Source organism: Vipera ursinii (assembly GCF_947247035.1).
Source record: "Vipera ursinii genome assembly, chromosome: 17".
NCBI classification, from domain to species: domain Eukaryota; kingdom Metazoa; phylum Chordata; class Lepidosauria; order Squamata; family Viperidae; genus Vipera; species Vipera ursinii.
In genome coordinates this window covers 960,994-973,962 of record NC_139530.1, presented here as the reverse complement: position 1 = coordinate 973,962, position 12,969 = coordinate 960,994, and the positions used below count along the sequence as shown (strand labels likewise).

General features: G+C 55.3%; 1 protein-coding gene across 4 annotated transcripts in view; it reads right to left on the bottom strand.

Annotated features, from left to right (window-relative positions):
- The window catches only part of CAMTA1 (calmodulin binding transcription activator 1), a 31,453-nt gene that overhangs the window by 14,291 nt on the left and 4,193 nt on the right, over positions 1-12,969 (bottom strand). For 3 of the 4 annotated variants that reach the window (XR_014494021.1, XM_083375860.1, XM_083375859.1), the window contains exons 2-13: positions 12,549-12,689; positions 9,633-11,494; positions 8,997-9,123; positions 8,258-8,392; positions 5,312-5,442; positions 4,379-4,575; positions 3,767-3,845; positions 3,170-3,485; positions 1,848-2,338; positions 1,481-1,671; positions 801-1,047; positions 144-215 (exon numbers count right to left, since the gene is read on the bottom strand). Coding sequence is in view for 3 of the 4 variants with exons in the window: in XM_083375860.1 (XP_083231986.1) it covers positions 144-215; positions 801-1,047; positions 1,481-1,671; positions 1,848-2,338; positions 3,170-3,485; positions 3,767-3,845; positions 4,379-4,575; positions 5,312-5,442; positions 8,258-8,392; positions 8,997-9,123; positions 9,633-11,494; positions 12,549-12,689 (3,989 nt within the window). In the remaining variant the exon portion in view is untranslated. The remainder of the gene's footprint in view (positions 1-143; positions 216-800; positions 1,048-1,480; positions 1,672-1,847; positions 2,339-3,169; positions 3,486-3,766; positions 3,846-4,378; positions 4,576-5,311; positions 5,443-8,257; positions 8,393-8,996; positions 9,124-9,632; positions 11,495-12,548; positions 12,690-12,969) is intronic. The other variant, XM_083375861.1, reaches the window with a different exon arrangement.

The following is a 12,969-nucleotide window of genomic DNA, read 5'->3' as shown; positions in this document are numbered from 1 at the left end:
TGAAGAGAGGAAAGTCCTTTTCAGAGAAACATTCCGCCCCACCCAATGGGGGTAACTGGGTCCCAAAAGGTGTGGCTCGATGATTCGGAGATGCCAGGTGTACAACGGGCCTCTTAAGACATTCCAACGGAGTTCCCCCTTACCTGCTTGTATTTCCGGTAACACCTCTGAATGACGGCTGCCGCCACTTCCTGTTGTTCCCGGAGGGGACGCCCCTGGGAAAAACAACAGCAGCGGAATCACTTTCTTGGAGAAAGGGGTGCAGAAGGAGAGGAGAACATGGCTGGAGGCTAGTTTTCGATGGAGGGGAACGCCACCAGAGAGATAAGGAGGGGAGGAGGGGAGGAAGGAAGGAAGGAAAACAGGGAGGGAAGGAAGGAGGGAAGGACAGAATGAAGGAAGGGAGGGAGGGAGGGTGGGAGGGAAGGAGGGAGGGCGGGAGGAAGGAAGAGGAAGAGCAATACAACAGGCCTTAGACTTATATACTGCTTCAGAGGGCTTAACAGCCCTCTCTAGGCAGTTTACAGAATCTGCCTCTTGCCCCCCGACAATTTTACCGACCTCAGAAGGACGGAAGGCTGAGTCCACCTTGAGCCCATCAGGATCGAACTGCTGACAGTGGGCAGAGTCAGCCTGCAATCCTGCATTCTAACCACTGCGCTTTCTATCCTGCTGCCACAGTATTTTTTTTTTGGCCAGGGACCAGCCTTCTTCCCGAGGCACTGCAGATTCGGGAACTTCGCCCCCCCCACCCCCCACCCCCGTGGACATCGCCCACCTCTCTTCCCGCGGGGACCCACCTTGTATTTCCTGAAGACGGTCTGGACCAGCTTGGCAGCTTCGTAGAGCTCTCTTTGCTCGTGGTCGGAGAGAGTCAGCTGTGCAAACTCGTTTTCCACCTTGTCACCGGCGGAGGCGCTTAGGAACTCAGACCAGTCGGTGGCCGAAGGGAGGCTGGGCTTCTCAAAAGCCATCTCACTGGCCGGCGAGCTGGAGGGGCTGAGGCTGGTGTGGGGTGAGGGGGTCAGGCATCCGCCGTAAAGACTTCTGCAAGAGAGGGACGGACGGGAGCGTCAGGGAAGGCAGTGGGATGTCTGCCCAGTTTGAGACAAAAAACCTGGTGGCTGGGCGAGCGGGGTGGGAAATCCTCAGAAGACGTCAGGTTAGGCGGTAAGGGGAGAGAAGGTGGCTTTGGGGACTTTCATGAAACTGGGAAAAGTCCGAGGAATCGCTCCTTCTCCTCCTCTCACCAAACCCCCACTTCCTTCTAGCCCTGATGATGTTGCCTAGTTGGGTCATGAAACGTCTACCAGAAAACCACCCAGCTCAGAGGGCACCAGGGGCCCCTCCCTCCATATTCTCTTTCCTCCTGGCTCCCATTGGCCTCTGCAGGCTGGGCCTTCAAGGGAGAAGAAACCCCCTCCCCTTCCACCCCCCACTCAGAGAAGACAGCACAGCCCCGAGCCCTCTGACCACAGACCTTATCTGAGCAGCGCTGGGCAAGCGGTCCACGTCGGCCAGGTAACCGGCCAGCCAGCTCATCGAGGTGCCGAGGGCGGCCCTGTCCGTCCTTTCCGCTTGGGATGCCTCTTCGGCCGGCACAAAATTCTCCTGCTTGATCCTCTCCGGGGTGGCTTCGATGATGTGCTCGGCTAGGGTCATCATGGTCACCTGCGGGAGGCAAGGAGATCCAGTCGGCCCACGCCCAAGGCCCCTCGCTCTATTTTCGCAGCTTAGGATGGGAGGGCTGGAAGGAAACCTGGAGGTCATCGAGTCCACCCCCCCCAGCCCGAGGATTTCCCGTCTGGTTTTCCTAACGGGTTTCCTGCTGCGCCCGCACCGCCTACCTGCAAATCATCCATGTGGTGCAGGCATTCTTCCCCCTCGGAGGCACCGCGGAAGGAAAGCAGCTCCAGCTCAGCCACGTCCCTGTCGGCCATCATGAGCACGCCCATCTGCTCCCGCTGATGCAGCCGCTGGGCTCCGGAATCCTTCCCCGAGGCCACCCCCGCAGGGCTGCCGGTCACCTGCACGCCCGGCATGCCCAGGTAGGTCTCCTTCAGCCCCCACTTGGCGCTGCGGTAGCCCATCAAGTTGGGGGCCGGCTCCCGGGCGTAGTCCTGGGCCCCGTGCCTGGGACTGATTGTCTCGGACAGAGACGGCTTGGTGCTGGGCTTCCGGCCGCTGGGCTGCTCCAGGCTCAGGGCGGTGGACAGGAGCTTCTCCTGCCTCGTGGAGAAGTAGTCGGGGTTCAATTTGTGTTTTTTGGGCGCTGGGAAATCCTTATGACTCTCGCTGCTGTAGTAACTGGACGGTTCGGACCGAGGACGTCGCAGTTCTGAAAGCAAAGAGAGGACACATCAGGGACACACCCAAGCTGGCACATTGCACACTGTCGTCTCTCTGTGGGACGAGCCAAGGAAAGGTCGTCATTGTGTGAGGACGAGGCAAGCCGTTTGCCCGTGCGGGTCAGGGGGTGTCTTCACCGGTGCTCCTTCGACGCACCTTTTGTAAAAACCGAGTTTGCTTTGTTTTGAGAGAGACCCTGAGACCAAAACGTTGTTGAGACTCTAGAAAGAGGGCAGAGAAGAGCAACGAAGAGGATTAAAGGGTCTGGAGGCTAAACTAAGAACAAAGAACTCCCTCCACAAAGAAGGGGCAGTCAAGCTATTCTCCAAGGCGCCCGAAGGCAGGAGAAGAAGCAACGGATGGAAACTCATCCAGGAGAGAAGCAGCCTGGAACTAAGGAGAAATTTCCTGACAGTGAGAACAATTAACCAGTGGAACTCCTTGCCTCCAGAAGCGGTGAATGCTCCAACACTGGAGGTTTTTAAGAAGAGACTGGACAGCCATTTGTCTGGAATGGTGTAGGGCAGGGATCTTCAAACTTGGCCCTTTGATGACTGGTGGACTTCAACTCCCATAATTCCTCAGCCAGCGTGCACGCTGGCTGAGGAATTCTGGAAGTTGAAGTCCACCGGTCATGAAAAGGCCAAGTTTGAAGACCTCTGGTCTAGGCTCTCCTGGTCAAGCGAGGGGGACTATATGGCCTAGAGATGTTCTTGGTGGATTTTTTTTGGTAGACGTTACATTACCGCACTAGGTAACATCCTCAGCACCAGGGTGGATGTTTGAGAAGATGGACACAAGGAGGCCTAGGCCAACCTACCGGTGTTCGAATTGGAGACCAACGTGATTCCCTTTGGCTGGTCCTGAGAGGCTATGATTTTGCTGGGCCACTGGGCTGTCCAGTTCTCGCCGCTGGGCTCTTCCTGCGAAGGGCAGGGGAGGCGGGGGGATGGCCGGAGTTGGGACTGCTCCTCCCTCTGCAGCTGCTCAAGGCACTCGGCCAGCTTGACGTGGCCGCGGGAACGGGCGATGGTCAGCGGTAGTCTCCCGAGCGAGTCGGGGATGGAGATGGCCCGCCGGTCCCACTTGTACAGGACCACGGCGGCGTCCGTGTGACCCAGAGCGCAGGCCCACATCTGGAAAAGAAAAGATCTCAGGGCCCATAGGGGAAGACGGAGGAGATTTCCCTTGACTTTCCTTTCGGAAGGTCACAAAAGGGGATCACGTGACCCTGGGACCTTGCCACCGTTGTAAATATGAGCCAGTTGCCAAGTGTCTAAATTTCGATCACGTGGCCACAGGGAGGGTCATACGTGTGAAAATGGTCCTAGTTCACTCCTAGCCAGCAGCCACCCCCTTCCTCCCAGTCTCCCAATTTCAAGCATCTCCCGGAGATGGCCAGGGTGTTGCTCCGTACCAGCGGCGTGCAGGAAAAGTGGTCGACATTCAGCGGATCAACCTCCAATTCCAGGTCGATGCTGTCGGCATGTTTGGTACTGGGAAACCAAGGAGGAGAGAGGAGACGTCAAGATGCTCGGAAAAGGTCCATGGAAAAGGCAAAATCCGGTTTCTTGTGGAGCCTGGAGGCCCTCTCTCTCTCCCCCCGCCCTACACACACACACACACACACACACTCCTTTTTTCTCTTTCTTTCTCTTTCTTTCTTTCTTTTTTCTTCCTTCCTTCCTTCTTCTCCTTTTCTCTCTCTCTTTCCCCTTCACACACACACACACAATCATTTTTCTTTTCCTTCCTTCCCTTTCTTTCATTCTTCTCTCTCTCTCTCTCTCTTTCACACACACACACACACACACACACACACGGCTCAAAGATGGGTGAGAATCCCTTCCTTCCTTCCTTCCTTCCCTCTTTCCTTCCTTCACTTTCTTTTTCTTTCATTCTTCTCCTCTTTCTCTCTCTCTCTCTCTCCCCCACACACACACCACACATCATGCCCAGACACACAACACAACTGCTCTCCTTGGGTGGGCAGGCCCAAAACCCACGTCTTCACCTCCCCAACTCTTACCGCCATTTGAGGAGCGTCTGGATGAGGGTAGCGTAGCCCTGGGCAGCTGCGAGGTGCAAGAGGGTCATTCCCCGGAAAGTCTTGGAGTGGATCAAGTGTTTGGATTTGGCCCAGCAAGCTCGGCTCATCATCTTCTCGCACACCACCACAACTCGGCTCTCAAAGCAGGTGCCCAAGCTGGTGGCCTCGGAGATGCACTGCAAGGGAGAGAGACCGGGGTGAGGAAGGCAAGGCGAGGGGGCACACACGGATGTGGCAGGCGTGGGTGGGTGTGCGGGGAAGGGTCCAGAAGGAAGGTTAAATATGTTATGCTGATGGTGGTGATGGCATCTGGAGAAGATCCTCTATTATCCCCTTGTGTGGGACAACTTTTGCAACCAACAAAGACCATAATGTGTGTGTGTGTGTGTGTGTGTGTGTGTGTGTGTGTGTGTGTACACACTATAGATCCAAACTTGTAAACACTGCCATCTACTGGCTGAATGCTACTGTGGTTGTTACATAAAAATAAATTCCAACGATTAATTCCGACAATTCCTCTCTCGGCCTTCTTTCAGAGAGGGACATTTTAAAACATGTCGGGGGAAAATGCGTGTGTTGTTCTGTTGTGGGACAACTGGCCTTTTTGCTTTATTATTCATTAAATTTGTTTGCCGCTCTTAACATCATAACATCAAAATGAAACTGTAAATATATATATACGGTACACAAAGGTAAAAAAAAAAACAAATATTCTCCACCATTGCTACTAGCGTGGTCCCTCTCTTGAAGTAAATATTCAGAAAGGGATGTCCAAAGGAACACAAGACAGAAGCACCCCTTTGGTCCTGAAAAAAGGGAGAGAGCATCCAGAAGGGTCCTGGGATAGCTCTTTCTTCACTCACTGGGGTGAGAAGACCCCCACACCCAGATGTGCAAAAGTTTGGCCCTTACCTGTGCTTGGCTACCTCCGTTGGTGCTGCTGTTGCCCCCACTTGGCTTGTGCTGCTGGGATGCGGTCATCTCCGCCATCCTTCTCTCCATCTGTTCAAGTCGCTCCAGAATAGACATCCTGAACTGGTTATCTGCAGCCACAGAGGGAAGAGAGGCATTAGGGTGGCCAAACCCACACCTTGGATGCTTGGCTTAGGACAGGATGGTCAGGTCATATACCCAATGCAAAAAAAAAAAAAAAACAGTCCTTGATTTATGACATTTGTGTGGTTGTAAAGAGATTTCTTCATCTGGTCCGTAAGGATAAGTATAATTTTTTTTAAAAAAAAGATAAACTACATCTAGAGCGTTCCCTCGGTCTACTAATCTGGTTAAGGTTGGTCTGATATTATACTTGTTCCCGACATTCATAGAAACTCGTAGCATTCTTTTCTAAGTATTCACTGGCACGTGTGCACAATCAGGTCTAGTGCCTTGCCCTATACAGAGGTAGCTCTTGACTTACAACAGTCCACTTAGTGACCATTTGAAATTATAACGGCACTGGGGACCGTTGTTCAGACTTACGGTGGTTGCAGCATCCCTGTGGTCACGTGATTAAAATTCAGGCGCTTGGTGTGCTGGGGGGAGGGTGTCATGTGACCCCCTTTTGCAACCTTCCGACAGGCCAAGTCAACGGGGAAGCCAGATTCGCTTAGCGACCACATATTCACTTAACAGCGGCAGCAATTCGCTTAGAAACCGTGGCAAAAAGGTTGTAAGATGGGGACAAAACTCTGTTAACAATTGCCTTGCGTAGCCACGGAAATTCTGTGCTTAATTGTGGCCGTAAGTCGAGGACTAATAATCAACAGGTACTTTGTCCCTACCAGGAACTCTCCTTCCTTTTCACTTCCCATTCTTAATGTCCCCTTTATACAGACACTAAATATACCTATTTGTTTATTAAATCTGTATTTATCAAGCTACTGTGGGCAGCGACAAACTATACATTTGTAAATCAGTGCATTCACCACCACCACCCCCGAACAGTTTTGAAAACACCAAGTCAGTTTGCAAATGTCTTTTTCAGGCCTTGGGGTTTTATACTGTGTGTGTGTGTGTGTGTGTGTGTGTGTGTAAGTCAGACCCTCCCCTAAAGCAGCGGCTAAGGGGAGGGGTGGGGAAGCTCTGAGTTTTTAACATTTCTGTTACACCTCCGAACTTGTTTCAAAGCTTCCAGCGCAAGCGTGCCTCTATTTGGGGCGGGTGGGTGGGCTATGCACCTTGCCAGGCGAGTCTGTAGCGGGAGGGGAGGGGGCTATTGGAAGAGCCTCCCCCCCTCCCGGTTGCTCTCCTTTTCAGGCGCTTGTATATTCCCACGGTCGGAAGGTGCGAGGGACACCCCAAAACTCCACCTAGGGGGGTCCCTCCCCCTGAGATGGGGGGAACGGAGCAATAGGGACGACCTGTCTCCACCCCCCCCCGAAACTTCTCTTAGGACCCTTCCCTGAACGGTGGCGGAGGGAAGGTCCCCAAGTCCGCCTCCCGGAGGGGCGGCGATCCCGCGGCCCGCTCCCCCCCGCGTCCGGGGCTCAGGGTCCCGCGTGCCCCCCTCTCCCTCCCCGCGAGCGCCGGGAGCTTACCGCGGGGCCGGGCGCAGCGGAGGCGAGCCGCCCATGCCCTCCTCGTCGCCCCCCAGCGCCCCCCGCCTCCCCGCCGGCGCCGCTCCGCGATGGGCAGCGCCGCTCCGGCAGCCGCAGCGACGGCAGCCCCGCCTGGGCGCCCACGGCCAATCCGCGGCGCGGAAAGTGACATCAGCCGCGCCGGAGCAAGGGGAGCGCCCGCCGAGAGCCGCCAGCGCGCCGGGAGAGAGGCCGGCCGGGGCCGCCGGAGCTCGGAGGGAGCCGCGCGGACGGACGACCCTCCCTCCCCGGGACCCCCGGAGGCTCCGCAGCGCTCCCGCCCCCTCCCCGCCCGCAATGCAGCCGCCCAGCCCGGAGGAGGGAAGGCAAAGCGCGCAGGAGCCGCGCTTCTCCGCCTCGGCGCAGCGGTCTGGGGGGCTGCTGCGCGCCGACGTCCCTGCTCCCTCCTCCTCCTCCTCTCCTCTTCCTCTCCTTTTTTCTCCTCTCTTCCTCTTCCTCCCATTCCTGCTCTTCTTCCTCGCCTCCTCCTCCTCCTCCTCCTCCTCCTCCCAAGCACAACTTCTGGAGGCAAAGCCCTTCGTTCCCCTGATTAATCGTTCTCACTGTCAGGAAATTCCTCCTTCGCTCCAGGCTGGATCTGGAAACAATTTTCTACATTGGCAGCAGGAGCTGCTGAGGAGGGTGAGCAGAGGGCACCCCAACATTTGGAAGCGCAACCCCCCCCAAACGTCTAGCATAAGCTACAAAAGCGTCTGACTTTCCAAACATCTGACGTTGCAAGAGCACCCGAGAAATAATACGAGGTGAAAGGAATGCGTGAAACGAATCGGCAGCGTGTCAGGACCTCCCCACTTTGCCTTCCCCGTCTGCCACAGCCCTACAGACACCCCAAATGCACCCCAGTTGCTCGGCCGAGCAGGAGAGCCGATCGCTTTGAACGCCGGGTGTTTGAGGGCATGCCCCCCCTCCCTTACAGGTGCCAATGGGCAGCTGATGGCTTTAGGGTGCAAAGAAAAGGAAAAGTGATGAGTTTTGGGATTATTTTAAGTCAGTTCCTCCCAACCTGAGTAGCTTTAAGATGGCTGGACTTCAACCCCCACAATTCCCCAGCCAGCACAGGTGCTGGGGAATTCTGGGGCTTGAAGTCCACCCATCGTAAAGTTATCCACCCATCCTGAAACTGTCCCTCCTAAAGTTGAAGAAACACACGGACCTTGGGTGCAGAATGCCAGTGTGGTGCCCGCTTCCTTAGCTCCGCCCCATCCCCTAGACCCCCCCACTCCCTCCCCCCCAGCTCCTGCCTCTGCCTTGCATCGCTCACCATCCAGGGAGAGCCAGTCATGTTGAGAAGAAGGAAGGGTTGGCAATGCCCGGGCCTTGTATTCGAAAACCACCGAATTGGAAATGATCTGGTTGTTGAAAGCCACCTGCAGAGTGACGAGGCCCGTGTCGTGAGCTGAAACGACAAAAGGGAGCTGAGTCTCTTCCCTTCCCTTCCCTTCTCTCTGTTCAGCAACAGAGAGGACCACAGCTTTTGTGACCCACAACTACCAGCTGGATCAGTTGTTCTCACTGTTAGTAAATTTCTCCTTAATCCCAGGTTGCTTCTCTCCTGGATACGTTTCCATCCGTTACTTCTTGTCCTGCCTTCTGGTGCTTCGGAGAATTGAGGGACCCCCTTTTCAGGGGGGGCAGCCCCTCAAATATTGGAAGGCTGCTATCGTGTCAACCCTGGTCCTTCTTTTCATGAAACTAGACCGGGGGTCTCCAAACTTGGCCCTTTTATGACTTGTGAACTTCTGGGAGTTCAAGTCCACAAGTCATAAAAGGGCCAGGTTTGAAGACCCCTGAACTAGACATCCCCAATTCCTGCAGCCATTCTTCGTATGTTTTAGCCTCCGGGCTTTTCATCATCCTACTGTAGTTGCTCTCCTCTGCCTTTTTTCCCCAAGTCTCAACCTCTCTCTTTTTATATTACGGTGACCAAAAGTGACTTCCCTACATCTTTGAGTCTCTTTCCTGTTGACCCCCCCAAGCCCTGTCTTGTTGGAGATGCTCACCTGGGCAATAGCAACGCAACACCCCTGGCTGAATCAACGAGGCCGGCACGGAGATCTGGTCAAAGAGGCAGCTGTAGTTATTGCTGGCTTCTTGCCAGGATCCGGTGATCAAGACCTTCACACCGCCCTGCAGAGGGAGTAAAAGAGAGGGGTCAGGATAAGTAGACTGCCTCCCCCCACCGAATTCCTCAGACAGCACGTGTGGACTTCATCTCCCAGAATTCCTCAAACCAGATTGTGTGGACTACAAACCCCACAGTTGCACGTGTGGAGTGCAACTCTCAAAATACCCCAGCCAGCATGTCGTCCAGACATCTTAAAATTACCAAGATTAACTTGCCTTAAACGAAGGCAGCGATCTACTGAACTACACCTCCCAACATCCTTCACCATTAGCCTGTTAACTGAGGCTGCTGGGAAATGCACCTGTTTTCCACCCCAGCCTGGCGGGCTGGGGAATGAATTAAAGACGACGGTGGGTTTTAAAACCATCTGACCCTTTCCCACCCCTGACTGGGTTTTGAGGTGCTTGCAGAAATGACTACCATGTGTGTTGGAGCCAAACCCCGCCCCACAGCCTTATCCACCACCCTTGGTTCTATTGGGGGTTCCTGCAAAATATACTCTTGAGCTGACCTCAGGATACGACCACTCGGGGGAGTAATCGGTCACCATGAAGAGCCGGCTGCTCTGCTGCAGCATGCCCAGGGTGCCTTGGGCTGCAGCGGCCGCTGCCGAGACCACCTCGGTGACGTGCATGTAGGTCATGGGGCTGGCCCCGTTCTCCGTGCTAGCCAGATTCAGGTTCGCTTGCTGCGGGCTGCAGCAAGGGACGCACATCTCGGCCTGGCCGTAGGCTGCCCGGCTGCCCTCCTCGGTCTGGGGCAGCCCGGCGTTCTCCCCAGAGACCAGCTGGTGCCCGTACAGGGCGTTGCCGCCCCCTTCCACCGAGATGAAGTCGTTGATCAGGTCAGAGAACTGATTGCTGAAGGAGATATCGAAGTGGTCCAAGCTGAGCTCCATGTTGGAGGAGTTGTTCAAGCTCGGGTGGGCCACGGGGTAGAGAGCCTGCACCATGTTCCCTTGGAGGATGGGGAGGTTGCCCCCGTTCCTCAAGCTGCTGCTGGCCTCGGGCTGCATGTAGTGCTCGGCCCCGCAGGACTGGAGCTCCCCTGATTTGAGCAGATTCTCGCTCGCTTCCGCCTGCGGCGAGGTCTCCATCGGCACCTCCCCTTCGGTGGCGATGGAGGGAAAGTTGGCCTGGAACTGCATGAGTTGCAGCGAAGAGGTGGACTCAATCCGGGCCTCCACCGTGCCGTTGCAGTTGGAGGTGTTCTGGGAGGAGGCCTCCGTCTTGACGCTGGGGAGGGCCAGAGGGGTGACGAAAGAGCTGCTGGCGTCGTTCAGGCTACTGGGGGCGTTGGGCTCCAGAGGGAGCGCTTTGCCGCTATCTTGAAGGAAGAAGCTCGGGGAAGGAGTTTGGTGGACGTGTGGACTCTGCACCGCTTGGTTAAACCCCGAGGAGTAGTCCTTGTTGGAATCGATGGCGCTAAAGTCCATTTGTTCCAGGGTGGTGCTGGGGCTGAGTCCTCCGCCCGAGGGAAGGAGGCTGGACGCCGTGCTCAGGGTCAGCGAGTTGGACGATGAAGAAGAGGAGAAGGCTTCTTTGGACATCTGCTGCTCAAAGGAGGTGTCTTCCGTCTTGATCTCCTTGGTGAGGGCCGCGTTGAAATTGAAACCCCGATCCGCAGTGGGTGACTGCCGGATGTTGCCGCCGAGGCCTTCTCCTTTGGGTCCTCCTCCTCCGTACGTCTGCCCTTGCTTGGGGTTGTTCAGGAAGCAATCCGGGTCAAAATTCATGGTGGCTTCCGGCATCTTCCTGTTGGTCTCCAGAGTGGTGGACAGCACGAGTTCTTCGGAGACGCTGGCGGGCAACATGGAGAGGCTGTCGGAGCTACTGGCGGTGGGGAAGGCGAACTTGTGGCCGTCGGAACTGACCGCCAGCACCAGCCCTTGGGTGGCCGCGTCGGAGGAGAGAAGGTGTTGGTTCGGCCCGGCGGTGGGGGACATTGCGTAGACGGCCTCGCTGCTAATGTCGGACATGAAAACGGTGGCGTTTTGGGACAAGTTGCCGATGACCGAAGCCACCGCCATGCTGGAGACGCCGGTGACCGCTGGGCTGTCTGCCACGTCTGGGTCGCTATTCAACCCGCTGCTGATGCTGACCGGAGAATTTTGGGTCGTGTCTGGAACTTCCACTTGATTGGTAGAGGAGACTTCAGTGCTGTTCTGGTGCAGGAGGGCTGGTTTGGCCACCTTGCCGTTCCTTTTTTCCCGGTTGCAGGATTTGCTGTGGCTGTGCTCGTTCTTGCCCTCCGAGACGTCGTTGTTCTGCACCTCCGAGTGGGCGCTGTAGCCCCCAGACCGTGGCTCGACCTTGGGGGAGATGATGCGGTGCTTGGCACTGTTGCACTTGTGATGCACGCTGCTCCCGGCCCCTGCAGCAAGGGAAAAACAAAGGGAGGTGTGAACCACCGCAGCTCCGTTACGGAAAGTCTTCGACCTACGACCGATTCGCTAGTGACTGTCCGAACTTACAGCAGCGCTGGGGAAAAAAAAGGGACTTTTTTTCAGCTCTCCACACTTAAAACCGTGGCGGCAACACAGACGTTTGGCAACTGGCTCATATTTACGACGGTCACAGTATCCCCGGGTTCACGTGATCCCCTTCCGACCAGTAAGTCAACAGGGAGGCTGGATTCACTTAAGAACCGTGTGACTAGCTTAACAACTGCAGTGATTCACTTAAAACAATGGTGGCAAGGAAACCTGTAGAAGGGGGCAAATCTCACTTACGAAATGTCTCGCTTAGCCAGAGAAATTTGGCCCCGTGGGACTCCGCGACCGTCGTAAATATGAGCCAGTTGCCAAGGGACCGAAGTTTGATCCTGTGACCCTGGGGAAGCTGAAACGGTCATAAGTGTGAAAAATGATGCTTTCACTGCCGTTGTAACTTCGAATGGTCGCTAAATGAAAGGACTACGTTGGGTTAGAGGAAGCATCGTTCTCTTTCTGACCAGGCCAACTCCACCTAAATATCCGTTAAAGCTGTGAATCCTACAATTTTTGGCCTGGTTCTCCGTGTATTCGCGTTACGGGTAATCCCCGACTTACGACCACAGTACGAATTTGCACTGCTAAGCGACGCAGCGATTGTGTTGCACCCAATTTTATGATCTCGTTGGCCGTGGTCCTCAAGTGAACCACTGCAGTTGTTAAGTGAATCACACAGTCATTAAGCGAGTCTGGCTTTCCCCCATCGCTCTGTTTTTGCTGGAATGTTGATCAGGTGACCCTGATCACCTGACCGTCTTTAAGTGTGAAAAACGGTCAGAAGGCCCTCTTTTCAAGAGCCGTTGTCACTTCAGCCGCTAAAGGGATGTTTATATGTTGAGGACCACCTGTCGTTTGAACACGGTGAACTCAGTTAACCAAATTCTTGGGTTTGGGGGGGGGGATCTCCAACTGGACCGGCCAGCTTCTGCTGCTCACCTAGGTTGCCGGTGCAGAGGCAATTGTGCGTCCGAGGTTGCGGCTTCGTTTGGTGGCTGTCCAGGATCTGTTGCACCAGCTGTTCGACTGAAAAGCCGGAGCTGCTGTTCCCGTTGCTGCATGTCCATTTGATGCCATGAACTGTGGACAGAACAGCAGAAGAGCTGGTGAGAAGAAGACGCTGTGGCAACCAGGGGCCTGGAGCCGGATTAGGGGCCTCGGTGCACAAGATCTCCAGAAGGTCTGGAGCCCCACGACACCAATCAAGCTTAACGTCTGCGGAGATTCTCCCTCATCCCAGGCCCTGGTCGTCCCAAAGGTGCTTTTTCAGGAGGCAACTGTACTTACTTGTTTCTTTTCTCCTCCAAGAAGCTTCTTCAGCTCTGACTGGATGGTGGGGAAGGGAAGGATTTATACTCCT